This window comes from Heterocephalus glaber, unplaced genomic scaffold, assembly GCF_053883595.1.
Source record: "Heterocephalus glaber isolate CG9 unplaced genomic scaffold, H.glaber_assembly_v1.0 deba00000122, whole genome shotgun sequence".
In the NCBI taxonomy this organism is placed as follows: domain Eukaryota; kingdom Metazoa; phylum Chordata; class Mammalia; order Rodentia; family Bathyergidae; genus Heterocephalus; species Heterocephalus glaber.
In genome coordinates this window covers 79,552,908-79,577,426 of record NW_028258138.1, presented here as the reverse complement: position 1 = coordinate 79,577,426, position 24,519 = coordinate 79,552,908, and the positions used below count along the sequence as shown (strand labels likewise).

The following is a 24,519-nucleotide window of genomic DNA, read 5'->3' as shown; positions in this document are numbered from 1 at the left end:
TTTGGTAGCACTGGAGACTTTAAGCCTTTTGAGTTGTTACATCTCCAGGCCTTTTACTTTTGATACAAGGTCTTGTTAGTAGGCTCTGGGTTCCAATGCTAGTATGGAAGAAGAAAAAAAAAAGCACTGAGGGGTAGAATGTTCTATAAATGTCAATTAGGTTGAGTGATAGGTTTATGTACTGTATAACCTTATTGATTGGAGGGTGCAGTTATGGTACTGAAAGAGGAGTATTGAGATATCAATTAAACTGCAGAATCTCTCTCGGGTCTGTTTTGTGTATTTTGAAGCTCTATCACTGGGTGCATACACATCTTGCTTTGAGGTCCAAAGCAGCCTTTCCTCTAGAGCTAAAGGTGTACTGTTAGGGAATAACCCTTATCCACTGTTGTATTGTGAAACTGCTCCACTCTGGTTGCTGGCACATGACCCTAGAAATTGTTTGGTAGGCTGCTGTCTGGCCACATAGTCACCAATGTGAAGCACACAACTACTGCTGTGGTAATTTCATTTCCCCCCACATACTCTCCTGTAGCCCACAAGGTGACATAGGACAGTGCCTCCTCTGCTGAAGGTGTTGGTGTGGCTTGCCATTCAGCGAAGGCTGTGGAGACTAGAAGTACCTGCCAAGGTCCCTATCTCCTGGGCCTTTCTTTTCTCATCTCAGTAATAGAAGCAAGCAACAGTTTTCACGTTCTCAGCAGAATGACACAGGAGGATGCATGGGGCAGTTCTTGGCCTCACTAGCCTCACAAAAGCATCTCCTTTTTTTTTTGTAAGATAGGGTCTTGCTATGTAGCCTAGGCTGCCTTGAACTCACAGCAATTGTCTTGCCCCAGCCTCCTGAGTGCTGGGATTACAGGCATGTGCCACCACACCCGGCTCAAGCAGTTCTACTTTCCTCTGTATTATGGTCAAAGATTTATTTCAAAAAATAATTTTTGCTGTGGAAAAACAAGACAACTGGTAGCAGAGCCCACCCCTGTGCAGTTTCCTGAGGTGTGTGGCATGGTCTTTCATCAAGCATACATGGCAAGGTCTGCTGTGACCCCCACACCCCAATTCTGTAGTGTAGAGCACAAGTATTGGAGCTGGAACAGGCCAGACCCCAGTGCTGACTTTACCACTGGCAGGGGACAGTCCTGCCAGGCCTGACCTCATATGCCAGGCTCCTCCTCAGTGAGCAAGGGTCTGTGTCATGTCATGGAGGTAATGTAGGAAGAGTCTCCCATCATAGCCCTCCTTTCTTGACCAGCTACAGTCCCTTGTGCTGCATGGGACATTCAAGACCCCCACGTGCCATGGCCCGTCCATCTTGCATGAGTCTCCTCTTGCTGAAGATGAAATGAACCCAGAAGACAGGCAGCAGTTGGGACCACTTGCCTGCAGAGACTTTAGCATAGAGCACATCGAGGGGACGCTCAAACTAGCTAGGGGCAGGCGCAGCTATGGACCACCAGGAGGTGCCAGGATAATCAGCAACAAGGATAAGCAATACCATTTTATTTATTTTGGAAACAACTCCCTCATATAATATCTGAACCCAAAGGCACATTAAAAATGGCATCAAATATTTTTAAATAGATTTGAAGTCACTGTAGATTCTTCTTCATAACATAAATGCTTCTGGCTGGACAGTAACTGCAAGCTGTAGTGAGTCATGTTAAGGCAGAACCAAACTGGGCCACACTGGCACCTGCCTTGGGGAGACTATATTGTTGGAGCCACACTTCTCTCAGCTGTTTGCCAGATGTCTCAGGGGCCATGCAGGCCTGGCTGCTGTCACTGCTCGTTCTGCTGGCTCTCTGTGGCAGAGACTGACACGGAGCCCTGGCCCTTGTTGACGTCACTGATGCACACCCACTGGCCATCCAGCGACTCCTTCCACAGGGTCACCTGCAGTCAGTGCATACAGAACATCAGTGTGCCCCTGCCCACACTGCCCAGCTCCATCTCCCAGAGCCCAGCAAGCTGGCTGCAACCCTAGCACTCTGGGAGGCTGAGGTAGGAGGATCGTAATTTGAGCCCAGAGAAGAAAAAAAGAAAAGAAAAGAACAGCCACAAAGGATGATATAAACATGTGATGCTATTTAAACTGAAAGAGCAATAGTAGCAGATGTAGTGTGGCCAAGAACAGGGCTTTTCCAATCAGGACAGACCAAGGCTTTGGGTCCCTGGCAGCTACTTCAGGATCTGGGAGTGCTAGTGGTCATGTGTTTTACAAAGTTTTAACAATCCTAAGATTTGAGAGCTGTTGTGGTCCAGGAAGACACAGGTCAATCAGTACACAATTTCTGTGCTCAAGTGCAGAAGAACAGTGGAGAACTGAAAAAGTTTGTCCCTGGAGAGGAAAATTTAGGAGACTGCATTAAAAAAAATCAATCAATCTAATAAAAGCTACCCAAAGCTATGTATGTGTATTAGCTCAGTAAGAAACTGGAACTAAAAACATACTTCACCCTTTCAGAGGGCTGTGCAGAGCACAGCAGAGGCGAGCTCTGCGTAGGACAGTGAGTTAGAAAGAAGGAAGAAAGCTAGAAGCACAGTGACACAGCCCCTAGGCACAACACTGCCCTGCTTGGTGTGCCCTGGGAGGACTGCCACAGGCCTGCTAGAGCATGGCTGGGTCCCTGCCTTGGCCTGGCTGCCAGCCCACCTCAGTTGTGGTACTCTCACACTCGCTGTCCTTTTCGGGGCATGTTATGGTCCTGAAGTGGGGCCTGCCTCATCTTTTGGGACCACTGCAGATGGAACGGCCCTAGGCCAGGAAAAGCTACCTGCAGAGGTTCTCACAGAGACAACTGCTAACTGCACACTCTCGTCCACAGCAGCACTACTCAGGGTACAGGTTGGTGGAAACAACCCAAGTATCTGTCACATGAGTAGACTGATAAAACAAATTGTGTATTATTCTTTTTTTTTTTTTTTTTGTGGTACTGGGGATCAAACTCATGACCTTGTACTTGCGGGGCAGGCATGGCACCATTGAGCTAAATTCCGGCCCTGTACTATTCATCTTTAAACAGGAAGAACTGCCAGGTGTGGTGGTGCATACCTGCAATTCCAGCACTGAAGGAAGCTGAGGCAGAAGGATCACAAATCTAAGCTCAGCCTGGGCAGCTTAGCGAGACCCCGCATCAAAGATGTGGGGGTGAGGCTTGGTGGTGGAACACCTGGACTCAATCCTTAGCTCTGAAGAAAAGGGAAGGGGACTCTGACATAGGTGGACCTCAAGGACACTGCACTATGTGAAATAGACCAGTCACAAAATGACACATTCTAGGTGGTGACTCATATAAAGTCCCTGTTCAGAGTCATTGAGAAAGAAAGTAGCTTGGGGATTTAGGGGCTGGAGAGCTACTTCATAGGTGCAGTTTCAGTTTGACAAATAGCATTCTAGATACCAGCTGCATAACTATGGAACTGTACACTTAAAAGTGGTCAGTGATTAATCTTATGCATATTTTTATCACAGTTTTTAAAAAAGCTACATGGGTATGTTGGCACACACGTGTAATTCTGCATTCTGGAAGGCTAAGGCAGGAAGATTCCAAATTAGAGTTCAGTCTGGCCAACTTGGAGACCTAATGAGACCCTGTCTCAAAAAATAAAAAGGCCTAGAGATGTAGCTCAGTGTGAAGGCCCAGGTTCAATGCCCATTACAGCATAAAACAAAAAAACCCCAAAGTGGTAGGGATGTAGCTTAGTGTGAAGGCACTGGGCTCAATCAAAACAAAAGAAAAGAAAAAAATCTGTCTTTGGAAGGAAAGAAGTAGCAAGCCACTGCCTGCGGACCGGGTGCATGGACCTTGGGGCAAAGACCCTCTGGCCACAGGAAGGTCCTGGTGCTTCCTCAGGTGCCTGGGGACCTCCAGCCCACACCATTCCTGTCCTGCCTTGCATCACTGTTTGCTACAATTCCATCTTATACTTACTGTGCACCTCACAACACAAGTTAGTAGTAGGTACATAATAGGTGCTTAAGAAATCCTGGTGTATTGTACTGATTGTTTTTGAGACCTGGTCTTGCTATGCTGGCCTCAAACACGCAGTGATCCTCCTGCCTCAGCCTCCTGAATGCTGGGATTATAGGTGAGCACCACCATGGGCAGCAGGAGTGATTTTTATAATGTGCCTCTTAAGTGTTTTGAACAAAACTCTCAATGTTCTCACTTTTGTTTAAAGGTTTTCTTAAACTGTATATTTGCTTTTTTTTTTTTTGCAGAACTAATTGAACATCCTCATGGAAAAGAGGTAGACAAATGGTTAGGGTGATGGGCTCCCAGAGCAGTGGTGTGAGGCTGGACTGGCTCTGCACAGGTCACACCACACCTGTCAGCTTCTTCCTATGTGCCTCAGAGTGTCACAATTTCACAGTGTAATGTGGAGACATGCTCCGAACAGTCCTCAGAAGGACTCTATTATCTACAGGCCTGGTAGGCAGGGAAGACCAATAGGCCTGGCCATTAGGTCAGTGATGGTGAACCTTTTAGAGACTCTAAGTGCCCAAACTGCAACCCAAGACCCACTTACTTGTCGCAAAGTGCCAATACTGCAATTAAACCTGAGTAGTGAGGTTTTAGTTTAGAAAAAACAACTGTTATCTTGCTCAGCTGCTGGGTTGACTTGGCTTGCATGGCAATAGAAAGGGCTCTGTGTGCCCAGTGCAGCACACGTGCCATAAGCTTGCCACCACAGCACTAGGTCCTGGAGACCAGCTGTACCTTGTTGTCTCCACCTGAGACGGCAAGGATGTTGGCGGTGATGGACCAGCTCACATGCCACACAACATCGTTGAATTTGTGCAGCAACTTAGGTGACCACGTGTTGCCCGAAATATCTTCACAGGTCCAGATGAACACTCGGCCATCCTGGAAGACAGACTAGCATTGGGATGGGGCAGGAACCCTCCCCTCTGGAGACATGCTGGATGTCAGCAGGCATGGGGTGGGGGAGTCTGGGCCAAGGCTACCAGCAGCTCTCAGGTGATGGCCAGTGACTGGTCCAGCAGCCTCACTTCAGTCCCTCGCGCTTTCAGTCATCTTGGTCTCAGCTATGGACTTGGGATTGCTAACTTCATTTTCTTGGGGTTCTGCTCTCGCCTGTTGGGTCATTTCTCTCTGGTCTACCTTCTCATCTGACTAGCAGAGGTTTCTAAAAGCCAAGCTCAGAAAATGAGAAGGGACAAGTTAAAAAAGAAATTATCAAAAAATTTGGAATCAAATCAAAGAGAGTCTAATGATAAAGAAAGCCACTTGGTGGTACAGTATGTAATGAAAGGCCTGGCCTGAAGCTCACCTGCATAGTCTGTCTGGGAAGGGTGGCTGGGTATATGGGTCCATCCCCTACCTACACCAAGGTCAGGCAGGGGCACAGACTTGAGTCTGGCCCCACTTTGGTAGAGTTCTACTTGGATCCATTTCTCCCAGGGAGTCAGTCACCGTGGCTTCTGATAAGCCTTCACTGCACAAGGACCTGACCTGGTGATCCCTCTGTGGGCATGCAGGTTCCCCATGCTTGCTGCTCTCCCTCCCCTCCCCAGGACTGTCCCATTGAGCCTATGGAAGGGCCACTGGGACTCAGCCAACTACAGGAATACTTGCGCGCACTCGCAGGGCTATGCTGACCTGGGAGCAGCTAGCAATGGTGCTGGTGGGCAGGCCAATGGAGGGAGCCCAGGCTACGTCTCGAACCCAGTCACTGTGCGCCTCCAGCTTCTGGTCCTCCATCCACTGGCCATCTTCATCCTCCCTGAGAGAGACCAGAGTGCAGTGCAGGGTTCCACACCACCTCCTGCCCCATGCACAGGCTGCACTGGGGCGGAAGTTCCACCTTCCTATTTCACAAAGTTCACCCAGCTGTGGAGACCCTCAGGAAAAGGCTCTTTTCCTCCCAGGCTCCAATGGCTGGGAGTCAGGTGAACAAAATAAGTGCTTGACAAAAAGGTCCAGCCTTTTTGCTGTTTTAAAGGGTGACCTTACAGATTATAAATAGTGCTTTCCTGGCAAGAAGGAAGATGGTGACCTTGCTTTTGTCAGCCATGGCTGCGCTGTGGTACAGGCAGAGGGCAGAGGGGTTTCCTTGAAGAGTCTGCACAGCTCACTTACTTCCATAGCTTGATGAGGTTGTCACAGCCACCAGAAGCAAACTTCTTGATGTAGCTGGGTTTCTGTCCTGATGGCTGGTCTATGAGGCTTCCGGGTACAACAGCAGGGGCCCAGCTGACAGCGTTGCAGCCGATCTGCAAAGAGGGGATATGTGGTGACATAGCCCTCTGCTCTGCTGACCCAAGGCCGCTGGTCATTTCTCTCTAGCCACTTACAACGTTGCCTCACGAGGCCTAACTCTGCAAGATATGCAGTAAAAATAGCAATCAGAAATGCAAACATCACTTTTTCAAATACATGAAAGGAGGGCACACTCAGGCCTAAAGAAAAAATTTAAAAAATCATTAGAACACCACCGAAAATAAAAATACTGCTTAAGGAATCACTCCAAACACTCCTGTAACCACCACCAGGCGAAGTGATGCCCTCTACCTGAGAAGACTTGGAATTATGCAGGCCCTCTCTTCTCCCATTACCCAGACTCATCTTTTCCTTCCCTCTCTGCCTTGTTTTGTCCCTCAAACATGCATCCCTGGACACTACAGTGTGGCGCATGCCTGTAATCCCAGCACTCTGGCAGGCTGAGGCAGGAGAACTGCCAAGTTCGAGCCCAGCCTGGGCAACTTAGTGAGACCCTATCTTAAAATAAAAATAAAAAAGGACTAGCCAGGGATGTAGTTCAGTGGCGCCATGCTTGCCTGGCAAGTGCAAGGTCCTAAGTTAGATCCCTGGTACCGGAAAATAAGTAAATAAAAATAAAAAAGGACTGAGGATACAGCTTGGTGAGAAGGCTCTGGGATCAATCCTCAGTACAAAAAACAAATGAAAAAAAATGGGAGGACATTCCCATCTCCCAGTTTGTAGCTGTTCCTGATTTTCGCCTTACAGCTTTCCTGGTGAGGAGCCAGTGCTCTGACTGTGGTCTCATTTGTACTCTGCTGGTACACTCAGTTCCCTATGCTCCTCTGAGGTCTTGAGAATGGCCAGCTGGAGCCCAGACCCAGATTCAGGCATGGTCCCTTGGGGTCTACAGGTGGTGGCAGTTCTCACACCAGCTGGCACATGTCAGACTGTATTTTAGCAACCGTCAACAGCTTAGGCCTCTTAATTCACCCAAGGTTGCAAAATGGTAATATTCTAATTCTGTCAACTCTGTCATCTGTAACAGAATATTCCAGCTAGTAGCAATTTCTCTCTTTAGCTGTTTGGTTACTGAGGTGATAGGTCAGAGAACAAAGGCCAGAAAAATTCCCGATTCCTTTTGAACTGGTTCCTGTCATTCTCCAAGGATGATTCATCTGCCCTGTGAGGTTTCACTACACCCAGGCTGGCTTCAAACTCAGGCTCAAGTGATCCTCCTACCTCAGCCTCCTGAAGGACCTTGCTGGGTCTACAGGAGCACGCCACCTGCCCAGGTTCTCTTTCTCTTTTAAATGTCATTGCGAATCCAGTAGTGATTAAGCTTATTTGATGGGTTTCAGTTCACTGCATTGAGTCTCATTTTCACACTCAAGCATCCCACCTTGGCAGCGTGAGACCCTTCAAACTGTTGGTCCTTCTGACATAACCCAGTGTGGTGAAGTATAACTGTGACTATTTCTTTCCTCTCTAGTTGTGAGATGTTCCTGGCTCATCTTGTATATCTCCTGCTTACACCTGGAATCAGCCAACTCTCTGGTTTCTTTTAGTGAGAGAAGCTATTTCAAGATTATAATCTGGGTCTGGGGGATGCTCACTGTCACAGAATTACATGTGTTTTATTTCATTTCACTCAAAACAGTCTCAGAATACTATTGCAAATATGATTACTAAAAGCATTTAAAGAAATTTTCCACCTGTTTTTCCTATTACTGTATTTGGAAAATACTTTGCTAGTTTCTGTACTCAACCTATGTAGGCGCCTATTTTTAATAGCTGCACTAAATGTACCTTTGAAGAACAGGTAGCTGTCCTACTAACCTCTGCCTCATAACTCTCAGTCTTGGTCCGTCACAAGTAACTGCATTTATGTTGACGTCTGTCTTGTCATTTCTGTCATCTGAAGCTTTTTTACTAGCAGATACTTTAAGATGCAAACAACAGTCCCTGAGTTCTTGCATATTGTTAGCAGTTTGTGTTTTTTATGCTCCAAAGTAAATTTTTTAAATGGCTTTTGTGTTGGGCAGCTTTTCATCACTGGTAAAAAATACATGACACTCACACTGTGAGGGAGAGATGTTTCAGAGGGTTCAGTCCATGGTCAGCTGGGTCCAAGGCAAGAACACCAACACCAGGAAGGAAGGGCTTGGTGGGGCAAAGCTGCTCATGTCATGATGGCCAGGAAGCAAAGCACAAGGCAAAATTGCTGGAGGAAGGGGCCACAGACCTGTACAGACCCTGAGGGCGCACCCCTATGACCCACTTCCTCCAACCAGGCCCTCTCTCCCAGAAGCCCGCTGATGAACTGATGAGGTTAGTGCTCTCACCACCCAGCCACCTTGCAGGAGTCTCCTAATCCAGTCAAACTGATGATCCAGATTAGCTGTCAGCTTTGATACAGTATAACTGACTTTAACTGCACATAAAGTGCAAGGTTTGATGAATTTTGACATAGATATTCCTTGTAAAACCATCACCACAATCAAAATAATGAACATATGCAGTACCCCAAAGGTTTCCTCCTTGCCCATTGAACTCAGGCTTTCTATTCTGTAGCCTCCAAAGTGGGCAACCACAGATCTACTATTGATTAGTTTGCATTTCCTAGAATATTAGATCAAGAGAACCCATAGTATGTCCCCCTCCCCTTTTTATGGACTTTGTTCACTCAGTGTAATTTTAAAATATAACCATCTTGTGTGCATTAACAGCTGTTTCTTTTTATTGCTGAGTAGCATTTCTCAAGTATGGATACACTGCCATTTCTTCATCTGTCTTCATCTGGGCATTTGGATTATTTCTAGTTTTGGCTATTAAAGCCACATGAACTTATGTGTGTCAGTCTGTGTGTAAACTTGAAGTCATTTTTCCTGGCTGTAAGTCCTTGGTTTGTACTTCCTTTCCTTGAGTATTTTATACATGTGATTCCTTTTTCTTTGTTTTTCTTGTGGTGCTAAGGCTGGAACCCAAGGCCTTGAGCATGTTAGGCAAGTGCTCTACCACTGAGCTATATCCCTGACCTACTTTTCTATTTTAGGCATGATTATGTGGGAGTAGTTTTCCTGATCAAGTAAGGCAAGGCAAGCCATTCTGAACTCAGAACCCTCATTCTGTGCAATGGCAGTTTGTGCTCAGAAGCTCCTCACTCTGCTCCCCTCCCTGTGCTGGTCTAACTTTCTTTCCCACCCCTGTGTCCCTAGCAGGCTCCATTTTGATTTCACCCCCACAGTCTGTCCTTGTGAGGAGCTCTATCCTAGAAGCAAGCCCTGGACATCACATTTCTTCAATCTTTCTCACCATGACCCCTGCCTTCACCTGATATAAGAGAGAACAGAGTTGCTCCCATTTTTCTAAAGAAAATATACAAATGGCCAAAAGCACTTGAAAAGATGCCCACCATCATCTTTGATTAGCAAAATTAAAAAGCACAATAAGTTACCACTCTATAACCAGCAGGATGGCTATAATAAAAGACAGTTACTGGCAAGGATGTAGAGAAATTAGAACCTCAGATGCTGTTGGGTGTGTTAAAATGTGCAGTTACTTTGCAAAACTATTTAGTAGCTCCTCAGAAAGTTAGACATAGAATTACCACCTGACTCACACTCATAGCATGGTTACTCACAACTACTGAAAATGTTCACCACCTGATGGATGAATAAACATGATGCATATATTCAAAACACAGTATTACTCAGCCATAATAAATGAGTAGTGATATATGGTATGACAGGATGAGCCTTGAAAACCTGTAATTTGCTGGTTCCTTCTTTCATTCACAAATGTTTGTGAGAACTATAAGACAACACAGTAGGGGCTCAAGAAATGTGAGTTTTCCCCACTGCCCACAAGGTTTTCTGGCCTATTTCAATCTTAAGGTCCCATGACCAGAAGCACAGAGAACTAAATCTCTATGATGCTTCCTGTAGTGCCACTTGGCTTCAGGGGTCCCAGTGACTGCTGCGGGGCATGTCACCCTAAGGTACCACAGCGGAGGCAGCAGTGGGAAGGCTGCTGCTGTCCCTCTACACGGCCAGCCCTTGCTCTGGTTGGAAGGAGACGTATAGCCATACAGCAATCTGCTCAACCAGCCTTCAGGGACTCCACCTTGCCCCACCTCTCGAGGGAGCCCACAGGAGACTCATTGTGTCAGGAGATAGGGCTGCCCTCTGCAGAAAGGCAGGGCTGGACTTACAGTGTGAGCATTGTTGATCTTCTTCACGTCCCACTGGCCTTCACCTGTGTAGGTCAGCAGGGAGATGGCCCCATCCGAGCTCCCGCAGGCCAGGATCAGACCGTAGTCATGGGGGGCCCAGCACACAGAGTTCACTGCAGGATGCGGGAGGCACAGTGAGCAGGGAGCACAGGGAATACAGGGCCAGAGCTGCAGACAGACAGCTTTGCTAAGTTCCTAAGAGAACTGCAGGGACCACCAAGGGCACTTGTAATTTTTTCAATTAAGGATATTAGAAAAACCCAGGGGGCCAGAGATTTAGCTCAGTGGTTCCACCACCTGCCTCCCAAGCACAAGGACCTGAGTTCGATCCCCAGTACCAAAAAAAAAAAAAAAAGCCCTATTGGGCTGGGGATTTAGCTCAGTGGCACCATGCCTGCTTTGCAAGTGCAAGATCCTGGGGTCCTGAGTTCGAACCCAAATACTGCAAAAGAAAAAAACCCCACAAAAACCCCTATTGCACACAAGTATCATTTCATAAACTCTATTAACAAAACAAGGGAGAAGGATAACGACCTGAGAATAAAGGCTGGTACTTAAAATGAATAAATCTAAAAAAAACTGTGTAGTGCTACTTTTAGTTCTCAGGCCACATCTCAGCTGTGGAGACAGCAGGAAAGCCAACCACAGCCCAGGGACAGAGGGAAGGGAAGCAGGGCAAGGTCAGGATAGAGGCCCACCCAGCAACTCAGTGTACCTGAGGAGTCATGTCCCGAGTGCTCATGGGTCTTCTCCCAGGTGCCATTCTCCTCTTTCCAGATGATGACTTTCCGGTCATAGGAGCAGGATGCCAGGATATTGCCATACATGGGGTGGGCCCAGGCCACCTGCCACACAGGACCCTCATGACTGCAAGAGGGGGGACAGAGGCTGTTCAGGAGCCACAGGAACACAGTCCTCTACCGGGCACTGTTCTGGAAAGGACTGAATCGCTTTCTTGGCAGGGGGAAATAAAGTCTCCCTAAGAATTTCAAAAGGGAAATTCACTGTGAAAGGGACACCTACTGGACAGTGAGGACTCTAAGGCCCCAAGAGGCTAAGTAACATGAGGTCACAGAGCCTTTCTAAGAGTCAGAACTCTCAAGTCAGAGTCCCTGTGCCACTCAAATAGAACCTTGCCTGCCCAGGCTGCAGCCAGCACTGCCTGTATCTCACTCATTGGGTTAGAGTTACAGCTGCTTGAACTCAGTAAACATCTACAGACTGAGTCACAAGCCATCCTTCCATAAAGCCAACTTTGTGAGAGGTAATGTGTTTCCTACTGCCCTTCCTCTGTTCAAGAGGCACGTCTTCTCTTCTGCTCTCTACCCGCTCACCTGTTGACAGGTACTGTCTGGGCAAACACTGTCAGGCCTTCTAAAGACATCATCACTGGCCAGGGAAAGGTGTGTGCCTCAGCAAACAAGAGGCAGCATGGTAGTGCAGTGCCGGTAGGCACAGGCCCTTTCACTCCACTTTCTCAGTCAGGAGCTCTTGGCTTTAGGCCAGGGTAGTATCTTCTCTATGGCTGTCTCTTCATGTGAAAGTGGAGAGGTCACTAAGACTTCTTTCACTGCGTAGTCATGAGGATTAAATGTGGTAACTCATGTATAAAGCTTGGAAAAATGCTTGGTACAAGAAGTAAAAACCTGCTCAATCTGTTAGTGGTCACTGCTGCCCCTTGTTTACTCTGTGGCTCTAGGGCTCCAGCCACTTCCCTCTGGGTGGACAACAGTATAACTCAGTGCCTACAAAGGAGCTGTTGATGAAACTGAACAGACTCACAATGTTGACACCACCATAGTTAAAACTGAGGCCAGGGCCGGGGATTTAGCTCAGTGGTTCTACTGCCTGCCTCGCAAGCGCAAGGTCCCGAGTTCAATCCCCGGTACCAAAAAAACAAAAACAAAAAACTGAGGCCAAAAAAAAGGAAAAGGTGTGATTTTTTTTAACCCCTGTAGTATTTCACATCTTTTGAGCATAAGAAAAACAGAGCAGAGGATCAGTGTTATGGCTTATATCTAGATGTCCCCCCAAAGCCTCATGAGCTGATAGGTAGGGCTTTACAGAGGTCCCTAGATCCAGGATGTGTGAATATGGATTAAGGATATGTGATAATTAGATCAGTCCACTGATTTAGTATAGTTCTGGGTCTGGATAATGGAAGGCCACCCTGGGTGTGAGGGACCAACCAATAGGTTTTTAGTCTGGATGGGATAAAAAGAAAAAAGCAGGCTCACTGCTTTGATTTTTCCTCCCTACTCTGCCATGGACTGTTTCTCCTCTGCCATGTCGCCCTACCATGGAGCCAGCTGACTGTGGACTGAAATTTCTACAAACTGTGAGCCAAGATAAACCTTTCCTCCTTTAACTCTGGGTGTCAACAACGAGAAAGTACCTAAGACAGTCAGCTCTACCAGTGTTGGCAGTGCTACTCTACTCAGGGCCCTGTTCAGCTGGAGATCCCAAAAGAAGACACAAGTGTGTGGTTCTTCTGTCATTTGATCCTTGGCTCTCAGAAGAGGGGACCTTGTGGCCCACTGCCCCACATGGACATTGTCTCTGTTTCTGTGTTCTTTAATTCAGTTGAACACATACTGAGCACCTTTTTTTTTTTTATTAAATTCTTTTATTGGTACATTGTAGGTATACAACACAATTACATTTCTCATTGGGAATTGTACCTTTACATGATGCATCTTGGTTCTTACTTTTTCCCCATTCCTAGCCCTCCCTTCACGCCCTCCACCCTTCCCTATTTACAAAGACTTTATTTCCATTTTCTCCATTTCTCATCATTTTTCCTTTCCCTTCTTTCCTTTCCCCTGCCCCTCCCACTACCCCTACCCCTTTGGACCTTTTCTTCCTATTTTGCATTATTGATTATTCATTCTGATCATTGGTAATTTTAGGTATACAATATAATGACATTCATCATTGGAAATTTGCACCTTTACATAGTCTCTCTTGGTTCTTATTTTTCACCCTTGCCCAGCCCTCCCTTCAACCCCTCCAGTCCTCCCTATTTACAAAGATTTTGTTCCTATTTTTCCATTTTCTCATATTAATCCCATTCCCTTCTATCCTTTCCCCTAGCCCTCCCACTTCCTTCCCCTTTGCCCCTTTTCTCCCTATTTCACATTACCTATTATACATTTAGTCCTTATTTACACTTTCAGTTTCTCACACTAGAGAAACTATTTGGTATTTATACATGTGTGTCCTATTTATTTCACTTAAGAGTATTGCCTCAATGTGCATCCACTTAGCTATAAATGTCTCTAATTTCTCATTTTTTATGGCTGAATAGTACTCCATTTTATATAAAAAAACACATTTTCTTTATCCAGTCTCCAGTTGATGGGCATTTGGGCTGTTTCCAAGTTTTAGCTATCACAATCTGCACTGCTATGAACATGGGTGCACATATATCACTGTGGTATGATTCTTTTACTTCTTTGGGGAAGATCCCCAGCAGTGGAATAGTGGGGTCAAATGGGACTTCCAGTCCTAGTTCTTTGAGGTATCTCCATACTGATTTCCACAGTGGTTGCACCAGTCTACACTCCCACCAGCAGTGGAGCAGGGTTCCTCTTTCCCCACAGCCCCGCCAGCATTTGTTATTGGTGGATTTCATGATAGCAGCCATTCTTTCTGGAGTGAAGTGGAATCTCAGCGTTGTTTTCATTTGCATCTCTCGAATGACCAGTGATGTTGAACATTTTTTCATGTATTTATTTGCTATTTCTACTTCTTTGTCTCAGAAATGTCTGTTCATTTCAGATGCCCATTTTTGGATTGGGTCTTTAAATTTGGGAGGTCTGATCTTTTTAAGTTCTTTATAGATTTGAGATAGTAGACCTTTGTCTGAGGAAGAGCAGGTGAAGATTTTTTCCCACACTGTGGGTTGTCTCTTCACACTGCTGGTGGTTTCTCTTGCTGTGCAGAAGCCTTTTAATAAGAAGAGACTCCACTTGTTGATTGTTTGTGCTAGTTCGTGGGTAACTGAGGTTTTGTTCATAAAATCTTTTCCTATACTGATGTCTTCAAGGGTTCTACCTAACCTCTGTTCCAACTGGTTCAGAGTTTCTATTTTAATATTTAGCTCTTTAATCCATTTTGATTTTAGTTTAGTGCATGGTGAGAGATATAGGTCTAGTTTTAATCTTTGGCAAGTTGAAGCCCAATTTTCCAGCACCATTTATTAAGGAGGCTATCTTTCCTCCAGTGAGGGTGTTTGGCTCCTTTGTTGAAGATGAGATGGCTGAGTGTGTCTGGCGTTGTTTCTAATCTTCTAATCTGTTCCACTGGTCCTCAAGTCTGTTTCTTTGCCAGTACCATTGAGCACCCTTTTTTTTTTTTTTTGGTACTGGAGATCGAACTCTACCTTGCACTTGCCAGGGAGAAATGACGCCACCGAGCTAAATCCCCGGCCAAGAACCTTCTTGTTGGGAGCATTTCTACATAAATTTTGGGGAAAAATCATTTCATAATTAAAAGTATGACTATAGCTGCTGTCTAAGGCCCAATGTTACCTTGCTGGCTATGGCATGTGTAATGGTCTATAATGCTGTGGCTCTCAAAGGCAAGATAACATCAGCTGAAGACATCCTGGTTCCCTGAGAACCCAGTAGTAATTAAAAAAAAAAGAAAGAAAGAAATGTCTCCAATTTCTCACTATGGCTGAGTAGTACTCCATTTTATTAAAAAAAACCCCACATTTTCGGGCCAGGGATTTAGCTTAGTGGTGCCGCACTTGCCTCACAAGGGAAAGGTCCTGAATTTGATTCCTGGTACCACACACACACACAAAAACACATTTTCTTTATCCAGTCTCTAGTTGATGGAGCTGTTTCCAAGTTTTAGCTATTATAAACTGTGTTGCTATGAATATGGATGCACATATATTGCTGTGGTATGATTCTTTTAATTCTTTTGGGAAGAGAGACATTTATAGCTAAATGGATGCACATTGATGTGTGTAAATACCGAATAGTTTCTCTGGTGTGAGAAACTAAAAGTGTAAATAAGGACCAAAAGGTGTAATAGATAAGGTGAAATAGGAAGAAAAGGGGCAAAGGGGAGGGGGAAGTAGGAGGGGTAGGGGAAAGTAAAGAAGGGAATGGAATTAATATGAGAAAATGGAAAAATGGAAACAAAGTCTTTGTAAATAGGGAGGGATGGAAGGGTCAAAGGGAGGGCAGGGGAATGGGGAAAAAAATAAGAACCAAGATAGATTACACAAATATACAAATTTCCAATGATGAAATGTCATATTGTATACCTAAAATGTACAAATACAATTAATTAAAAAAAAATAAGGTTTTTACCTGGGGAGGGATGAATTCCTTATCAGCTCAACTCATTCCACCTACTGAGGTGGGAATGCTCTTCTTTCCATCCTCATCAGCACGAGATTTGCATCAACACAGAATCACCTCTGCCCCCTAAGTCATCAGATGTTCCCTCCAATTATCGTGTGTACCCAATAATCATGGCTAGCTTGGAGAGTCCTTGTCTTTGCCCACTCTGAGGCACTGATCTTCCTGCCCCCCCATATACTTTGAAACTGCACAAGTCTCTATTGGCTTTTTTTCTTTAGCCTTCACCATCTCCCTTTCCAGGCAGTCGGAATATATCAGCCTCTGATACCTTACTCTCTCTTGTGCAGTCTGGTGAAGGTCCTGAACCCCTTCTCAGAGTAATGGACAAAGTACAGAGCTAGACTTACAAAGAAAATCCTATTATTCTGAAATGCAGTTACCAAAATGTTTGAAAAGTATATAAGCTAGTGATACACATGCTTCTACGCTAAAGCATCAAGTAGAAACTCTAGTGGCAGATCTAATAATCTCTGCAATTTCAAAGTCATATGATGAGCATAAATGATATTCTAAGTTATAAAGACTAATGAAAAATGCAAACACCTGGTGACAAAGTGACATAAATACTACTGTGGCTTTTGGCCTTGCTAAATATCATAGTCACTGAAAATAAACAAGTCATTGTTTTTTCACTAGCCCCAGCTCACCAAAGCCTGAATTCTACCCACAGAACCCAGATTAAGAACCCATGATTGGGGCCGGGGATTTAGCTCAGTGGTTTCGCCGCCTGCTGCGCAAGCGCAAGGACCTGACTTTGATCCCCGGCACCAAAAAAACCCCCAAAAAACCCATGATTATATGAGAGGTAGTGAACTGAGGAAAAACAGTAGAGGGGTGGCCACATAAATAAGAGCTAGGGCCTTACTAGGGAGAAGTGTGGGCCAAACATCTGTAAATAGCCATTTAACACCTGTCATGTGCAAATGGGTAGAACAACAGGATTTATAAAATGACTCTTACATTTTTCTTACTGAAGACATGACAGTTCAAATTTTTTCTTCTTTTTTTTTTGAGACAGAGTCTCACTATGTAGCCCAGGCTGGCCTTAAACTTGAGGCTCCCAAGTGCTGGGATGTGAACCACCATGCCTGACATTAAGTGACATTTTAGATTACATTGACTGAACATGCACAAAATGGCATTGTTCACTACTTTTCAATGAAGCAGTAGGGGCTCACACAGAAGGCTGCTGGGGGGCTACACACCCCATCAGGTGCTGGCAGTCTTACAGTGAGAACATAGGAGGCAGAGCTAGTGTTCCTGTCTGGGGCCACCTGTGGTCACCTGCAGACATCTCTGAGGACAGCACCCACTGCTCAACACACCTTGAGGCTGCTGTGACTCAGCTCTCATCCTTTCCACTCATGCCTATGAGGGCCTGTGAAGCCACACCATTCCCAGGGACCCTCCTCAGGCTGGCTGACACTTACCCCCTCAGGTCAGCAATGAGGATCTGCCCTCCATTTCGTACATCGAAGATTTTGACGGACCTGTCTGAAGAGCAGGTGGCCAGGCGGGTGCCATAATAATCCATCTGGGCATCGTGCTGCAAAGGGAGGACAGCTCAGGAAGCCTGAAGGCTGGGCACTAAGGTGGGTGAGAGCAAGTTGCCAGAGTCTAGTTTGGACCAGCACCCACCTGGAATAATCTGATCTCAAAGAATTGCTACCATTAGACAAGAAGCTATCATGTTGAAGTCTCAAGTCTTTGCTAGGCAATGTCATCCTGAAAGGGACAAGCTAAACCATATCCAGCTGGCTTTACAGACCCGTGTTATGCTCCAAGGAATGTCCCTTCCCATCCTGTTCTGTCTGGTGAGTACAGGAGAAAAGGTTGGCCTAGATGCCCTTTTCGCGCTGTCTCTGAGGCCCCATCCTGCCCTGAGGCTCTCCAGGGTATTGGGGAAGATATCCTGAGGTTCAGCTCAGCCCTAAACCCAAAGCTAATGCTTGAGTGCAGGCCTCAGACTGCCTGCAGGCCCCAATCAAGTACTCTATGATGCATGTCTAGCTGGACTCAGGGTTCCACTCAGATGTCTGGGTTCCTTCCTCCTGTCCTGGCCCCGATCCTTTGTTCCTAGGTTACTGTTGGACTTTTTTCCTACTAAAGTGCCCACTATGCCAGACTCCTCACCCATGGGAAATGTTATGGTTTGTTTAGCTATCCCCTAAAGCCTTATGAGGATGAGGTAGGACTTTCTTTTTCAGAGGTAGTTGAATCTGGAATGTGTGATGCTGGGGTTAAGGGCATATGATTACTACACCATTACCCATGAGTGATTAGTTTGGCACTGCCCTAATCCTGCTAGTCTGAATAAGATAAAAGGGCCAGAAAGATGCTGTTAAACCCTTGTTGCCTTTGCTACCTTGTGCACACCATGTTATTTCTCCTCTGCAAAGCCTGTTTGCCATCCCTGTCTTGGTGCCAGTTGACTATGTAACCCATAACCCATATGTAACCCAGTCGACTATGTAAACCTCTACGAACTGTAAGCCAATTAACTTCCCCATTTAACTTCAGGTATCAAGTATTTTGTCTCAGCAACAAGAGAAAAGTAACTAACACAGAAAACAAGGCCTTCGATTTCACTGGTCCTACCACTCAAAACCTGAATGCCTTGATGCTGACTGAATTCCAGAGAAGGGACTGGCACCTGCCCATAGTTCCTTGTCCATCTGGGCAACAGATCCACTGAGGCACTAGGCCTACTGCCCCCAAATAGTTTGGCCCCTCCTGCTTTCTGGTTCTGCCTAGAACAACAGATAACACTTTCCTAGCTGTTCCATCGTGGAAGTTTCAGGAATGACTGTCATTCCTGTGCTCACCAGGAGCAAACATCACCTTTCAAAGGAAGCATTCAACAGGTCTGCCTCAACATTCCTTTCTTACTTCCCTACTCAAGGAAAGTGTGCTTATTCTTCCATGGAAGTCAGCCCCTAGCTGCATCAGGCCTTGCCTTCTTAGAAGCAAGCAGAGTAGGTGATTTCCCAAGCTCTTTTACATACTCTATCACACTGGGGAAGGAAATAGGGCAGAGTACCCAAGAGATGTAAATTCTATCACAGCAGTTTATCTGCTGTACAACCTTTGAAAGCATATCTCATTTCCTTGAGCTTCAGTGTCCCTATCTTTAAGTGGGACTAATGACTGCATCTGGTTCAAGATTAGACAAGATAGGGCTGGGGATTTAGCACAGTGGTGCTGCCGCCTGCCTCGCAAGCGCAAGGTCCCAAGTTCGATCCCCGGTACCAAAAAAAAAAAAAAAAGATTAAACAACATATTAAATGGAAAGTACCTGAATGGGGTCTGACAACTTAGTGAGCACACAAATATTCCTAATTATTTTGCCTCATCTGCTTGTCAAATCAAACCCATGCAAATAGGTGCCATATTATTTTTTCCATGAGGAAATTGAGGCTTACAAAAGGGAAGATATTACCTAAAGAGTCTCAGACTGGACCTTCTTGTCCAAGGTGAAACACCAGCTCCAAGGTAAGTAAAGCTGTGGTAAGTAAACTGCTCATAACAAAAACCAAACCACACAGGAAACTACCACCAGGCAACTTAGAAACCTAAAAGCAACTGCTGGTGAAGAGGCAATGAGGGCAGGAACTCTAGGATGAAATGCTGTAGGCCAACTGACCAGGGTGTCATTCAAAGGCTGCCCTGCCTGCATGGCTCCACATAAGCAGTTTTTCCTGTGGAGAGACTTTAACCTCTAGACTTTCTCCAGGAGGCCCTAACTTCCTACACTGGGCCCTGTATTTGCCTCTCAGGAAACATCTGAGAAATGACTTGTGGTTCAAGGGGCCTTGTCTGGCCTAGTGACTATGGGGTTCCACCTGGCTCTTCCTCGAGCTTTCTCTGTGGCTGCTCTTGGGCTTTTTATTGGGTCATCCTTCTATGGTCTCATCGTTAAACCCCCTTCCAATAGGGCTAAGAAATGACAGGAGGAGGAAGACAGGTAGGAAGAAGACTGAGAACTTCTGCACCCTGTCAGCCAGAACAGGTTACTGTGTTATAAACCTTTCCAAGATTTTCCTCAGCAGAGTGACCAGACTGTCAAAGACTTGCCAACTCACAGGACACTGCTGGGAGAATGACCATACCCTTAAGGTTACAATCTGACTGGCAACTACTGCTGCCATACACAGATTCATGAATGACCAGCAAAAAGCGGTAATGAGAAGTCCAAACTGCTTCACTCCCACAGAAATGCCCATGTCCAAAGCCCATAAAGGAGGCCTAAGTGAATACTTACAATCATGTCCTCATGGGAGGTGTCCACAGTGTTAATTACAGACACCTAGAACCAAAGACACCACAGTTAATGATGGCAGAATGCAATCATCTCATTAAATCTACCGACTATTTCTAAAAAATTTTTTTTGAGACAGGGTTTCACTATGTAGCCCAGGCTGGCCTAGAACTCACAGTGATCCTCCTGCCTCAGCCTTCAAAGTGCTGGGATTACAGGCAAATGCCACCATGCCTAGCTGTAAAATTCTTGACTGCATATTTCTCGTCACTCATTCAGTACAGCACACACTTCAAGTGCCTTCTTTTTCCTGAGCACTGTGCCAATGGCTGCAGCATACAGGAATAAGAGAAGGCCTCTGAGAAGCCTGTACATAAATAACTGTAAGATGTCAAGGTCAATCCTTTAACATAGTTTACATGTGCTACATGAACTGAGAGGTGGTGGTGTTGGACATGAACTGGGCCTTAGACGAGGAAACGGAATTTGCCAGATGGCCCAAGGAGAAAAGTACAGTCCAAGCAGACGGTATAACATGAGCAAAGACAGAAGTCTGAGAGTGCTTGATATAAACAGGGGTAGGGAGTAACAGGAAGCAGTCCTGGCTGTCCTTAAAAGTGAGGTAGGACCTGGAGGGAACTAGAGCTGATGTTCCCTTGTTGAACAACAGAACCTCTGATATCCCAGGCAGTTTATGCATTACAGGTTATCTAAGACAATGCACGTTTCTCCTGAGGCTGCTTCATGGCCTACCTCTTGCGACAGACTCTAGTTCAGTGATGGCGAACCTTTTAGAGCTGTGGTGAAAACAGCTGGCTGTGGCACACATGCCATAAGTTTGCCACCACTGCTCTAGATGGTTTCCTAGTGGGATCCAGAGTTGAATAATTTGTAGGACTCTCGAAATGGCTGTCTTGGTCCTTGACCTCCTCCCTCACCCTGCCCTTACCCTCCACTTTGCTTACTGGGGACCAAACCTAGAGCCTCATATATCCTGGGCAAGTGTTCTACCATTGAGCTACATCTCTACCCTTTTTAGTCATTTATTTTTACATTAATCTTCATTCTCTTCCCAGTAATAAAAATACATTTACTATAACCCATTATGGAAAACCAAAATTCCCCCAGAATCCTACCATTGGAAATGACTATTTCTGTGGTCTATTCTTCCAGATTGTTTTTTTTTTTTGGAACCGGGGATCAAACTCAGGACGTTGCTCTTGCACAGCAGGCTGCAAAACCACTGAGCTAAATCCCCAGCCCTCTTCCAGATTTTTTAAAAGCATACTGTAGTAAATAAACAGCTTAAGTGGGCTCCTACTGTGTGTGTGTGTGTGTGTGTGTGTGTGTGTGTGTGTGTATGTATGTATATATATATATATATATATATATATATGAGCTATTCTGCTCTCATGCAAGTTTCCAAATAGTTCAGACAAATCATTCAACTGACCATTTTCTCTGAAGAGCTGTAAGTAGTTTTCAAAGAACACCCAACCACACAGTAGGTAGAAAACAACTCTAATTTTCTTACCATTCACTATTACATAATAGCTAAAATATTAAAAGTGAAATCAAGTTCTAAAAAATAGGAAATCAATGTAATCCTTGTGCTCAGAAGGATCACCACAAGTTCAAGGGCAGCCTGGGCTACATAGTAAGTTCAAGGCCAGCATGAATGATGCAGCAAGAGCCTGTCTCACAAAAAAGCAATGGGCCGGGGATTTAGCTCAGTGGTTTCGCTGCCTGCTGCACAAGCACAAGGACCCAAGTTCAATCCCCGGTACCAAAAAAAAATAAAAAAATTAAAAAAACAAAACAATGATTTTGACACAGAAAGTAGCTCAGATCATCCGTTTCTTATAAAAATAAAAACTCCTAAATTTCAATTCTAGAAAGTATCATAAAACAGCTTTAAAATTCTAATGTTGAGAACAATCACCTCTACCATAAAATATAGCTAGAGAAATAACTCTAGTTTTTTTCATTTAAGTAGTAAGGGTAGACATAGAACAGTTCAGCTATTCCAACTGGTAAGAAAATTCTGATTCAACCTCCCACAGCTTTGTCTGTAATCCTTTCAGAACATCTTCCATCTGTTTTAGAGACTTTTCTATTTCAACTCTTTCAAGATTAAAAAGCTCTTTATCTTCTAACACATTCTGCTTTTCAGAAGATCCTAAAGCATAAATTCTGGTGGCTTCAACACTGAGACAAAACAAATTCCTCCTGTAATCTAGATTCTTGGGAGGGCATCTGCATGTACAGTCAAGGTTGAGGGGGCAGCCCATCCAGTACAGTTTCAAGAATGCACTCTCGGGCTGGCGATTTGGCTTAGTGGTACCCGCGCCTACCTCATAAGCACAAGGTCCTGAGTTCAATCCTTGGTACAAAAAAAAAAAAAGAATGCACTCTCATCTTTATGTCTGGATAGCTTTTGCTCCTTCCCGGTAGAAACATTACAGGACACAATGCGTTAGGGATGCAGCTGGTGCCTTCCTGGGCGGCTGCCCTGCTCAGGGAGCTGCCCAGCAGCACAGGCAGCTAGAGCACAGGGCATCAGTAGGCTATCCTCTGCTGCTGCTGTGTCCTCCCTCTTCTGCAGCTGCTGGAAGTGGCTGGAGGCTTCAGAGAACTGCAGGCCCAACAAGGAGTGGCTCCCCCTGCCCTTGTGGATACACACACAGGAAGTAGAGGAGCATCCTCTGCAACAACCTGGTGACCAGGTGCCCGCCATTAGTTACCTCTTTTACTTTTTTGTGGTACTGGAAATTGAACTCAGGGCCTTTGTGATGGGTTACCTCTGCTGGTGGTTTTTCGTTTGTTTTTTTCTGCTACTGTTTTTTAAAATTTGAGACAGACTCTGACAAAGTTCCCCAGATCAGGCTTGAACTTGAGACCTCCTGCCTCAGCCTCTCATAGTGCTAAGATTACATTTCTGACATTTCTTTCAACTTTCCCCAATCCCCATCTCATATTTCCCAGCACAAACCCTGCAGTATAAAGCCTGACTTGACTTTTTGGAAAGGTGGATCCTGAGAAAGGATGGTGGCAAAGCAGCTGAGGAGGTAGATACCAAGTAAGCATGGAGCCTCTCTCAGCAAATCCTAGACTTTGTAATAAGTGGGGGCCCCAAGGTCTGCAAAGGCAAAAAAGGAAGTGTCTCCTCGGCGTGTCAAGCTGTCCAGGTTACAAAGTGTTTTCACATGTGTACTGGGAAGTACCAAGGGCAGTCAAACACAGCCACCTGACAAACTAAGAAGCAGAAACAGTGGTTCCTCCCAAGCCTTTGAGTTTATCAGGTCATAGTTAAATGGCAAGCAACAGCACTCAAAACACCTCTTCAGGATCACATGAGTTACAAATTAATTTAGAACTAGCTGAATATGGATCATAGAGTTCTCTACGAAGCAGCAAAACCAGAGGCCAAAAGTGGAGAGCAATTTAACACCTAGCTGCCTGAAAAGTAAGAACTAAACCCAGGGTTCTGACATACAGGTTCACAGTTTCTCTCAAACTGGCAGTGAGGCATCCCCTCTTCTTAGGAGCATACATTTACCAGGCTGTGTCAAGCCCAGTCATGAGGGCTTTATCCATTAGTTCTCATTCATTCACTCAATGAGTCTGTGAAGTGAACACATGCTGTAGATACCACCGCAATGGAAAAAACCGGGACCCTGTCCTCAGAATCATTCAGCTTCCTGAAGCTGCAGTCATACCTGGGAATCCCTGCCTCTGCTGGGAGTTAGGTGGAACGGAATAAAGAACGCTCGAGTCTCAGCTCCGCCACTATCACAGGCTGAGAGTACAGCCGTGCTTCAGAGCTTACCGCAGGCTCGGGATACACAGCTCCTACGGCATTCTGGCTCTATTTTTCTGGCTTATTTTCACTCGCCGAGGGAAGACAAGGGCAGAAGAGGGGTGGGAAAGGGATGCAAAAGGCGCCAGGCACCGGCGCGGCCCGAGGCCCAGAGGCTTCGCGGCCTGCACCCCCCGCCCCGGCCAACGGCTCCCAAAGGTCGCGGGACAGGGCAGAGCACCCCAAACTTGACGCGGTCAAGCAGAGCTGAACGACCCCAGCCCGAAGGCCCGGAACCCTGATCTGCATTCTAGTTTCAACTCACCATAGCGGCGGCGGCAGGCGGATCTCGGACGTGGCAGCTCCTGACACAGCCTCCGCAGGGCTCACTTCCGGCGCCGGACTGGCGAGAAGATTGGCCGTCGCTCAAGAGACTCCGGGCTGCAGCACGCTCGGCTCGCAACAAGGTTCCGTATCTCCCTCTGGACTCGCTGCACCCACGCGTGGCTCCGCCCTCATCCTGGAGCTCCAGGCCCAGGGGGCGGGGCTCTGGTTGCCGTGGAGACCTTGACCAGCCGCTTAGGAATCTGAAGGTCTGGTCAGTCTTCTATCCAGACCAA

The 24,519-nt window shown here is 45.9% G+C and overlaps 1 protein-coding gene across 1 annotated transcript; it reads right to left on the bottom strand.

Annotated features, from left to right (window-relative positions):
* Positions 1-1,488: 1,488 nt before the first annotated feature.
* On the bottom strand, positions 1,489-24,403 carry Sec13 (SEC13 homolog, nuclear pore and COPII component). Its single transcript, XM_004835337.3, has 9 exons — positions 24,225-24,403; positions 20,104-20,148; positions 17,273-17,388; positions 11,177-11,328; positions 10,441-10,574; positions 6,108-6,241; positions 5,628-5,751; positions 4,725-4,871; positions 1,489-1,896 (listed from the first exon to the last, which is right to left on the bottom strand). Exons 1-9 carry the CDS (start codon positions 24,225-24,227, stop codon positions 1,783-1,785), a joined length of 969 nt encoding a protein of 322 aa, XP_004835394.1. The 5' UTR covers positions 24,228-24,403; the 3' UTR covers positions 1,489-1,782.
* Positions 24,404-24,519: the final 116 nt, after the last annotated feature.

Coding starts and splice junctions, on each gene's coding strand:
- Sec13 (XM_004835337.3), bottom strand. Junction 6,242..10,440: donor AGATCAACAATGCTCACACT/GTAAGTCCAGCC, acceptor CCCTCTTTGCAG/ATCGGCTGCAACGCTGTCAG. Junction 4,872..5,627: donor CCATTGCTAGCTGCTCCCAG/GTCAGCATAGCC, acceptor TCTGTCTTCCAG/GATGGCCGAGTGTTCATCTG.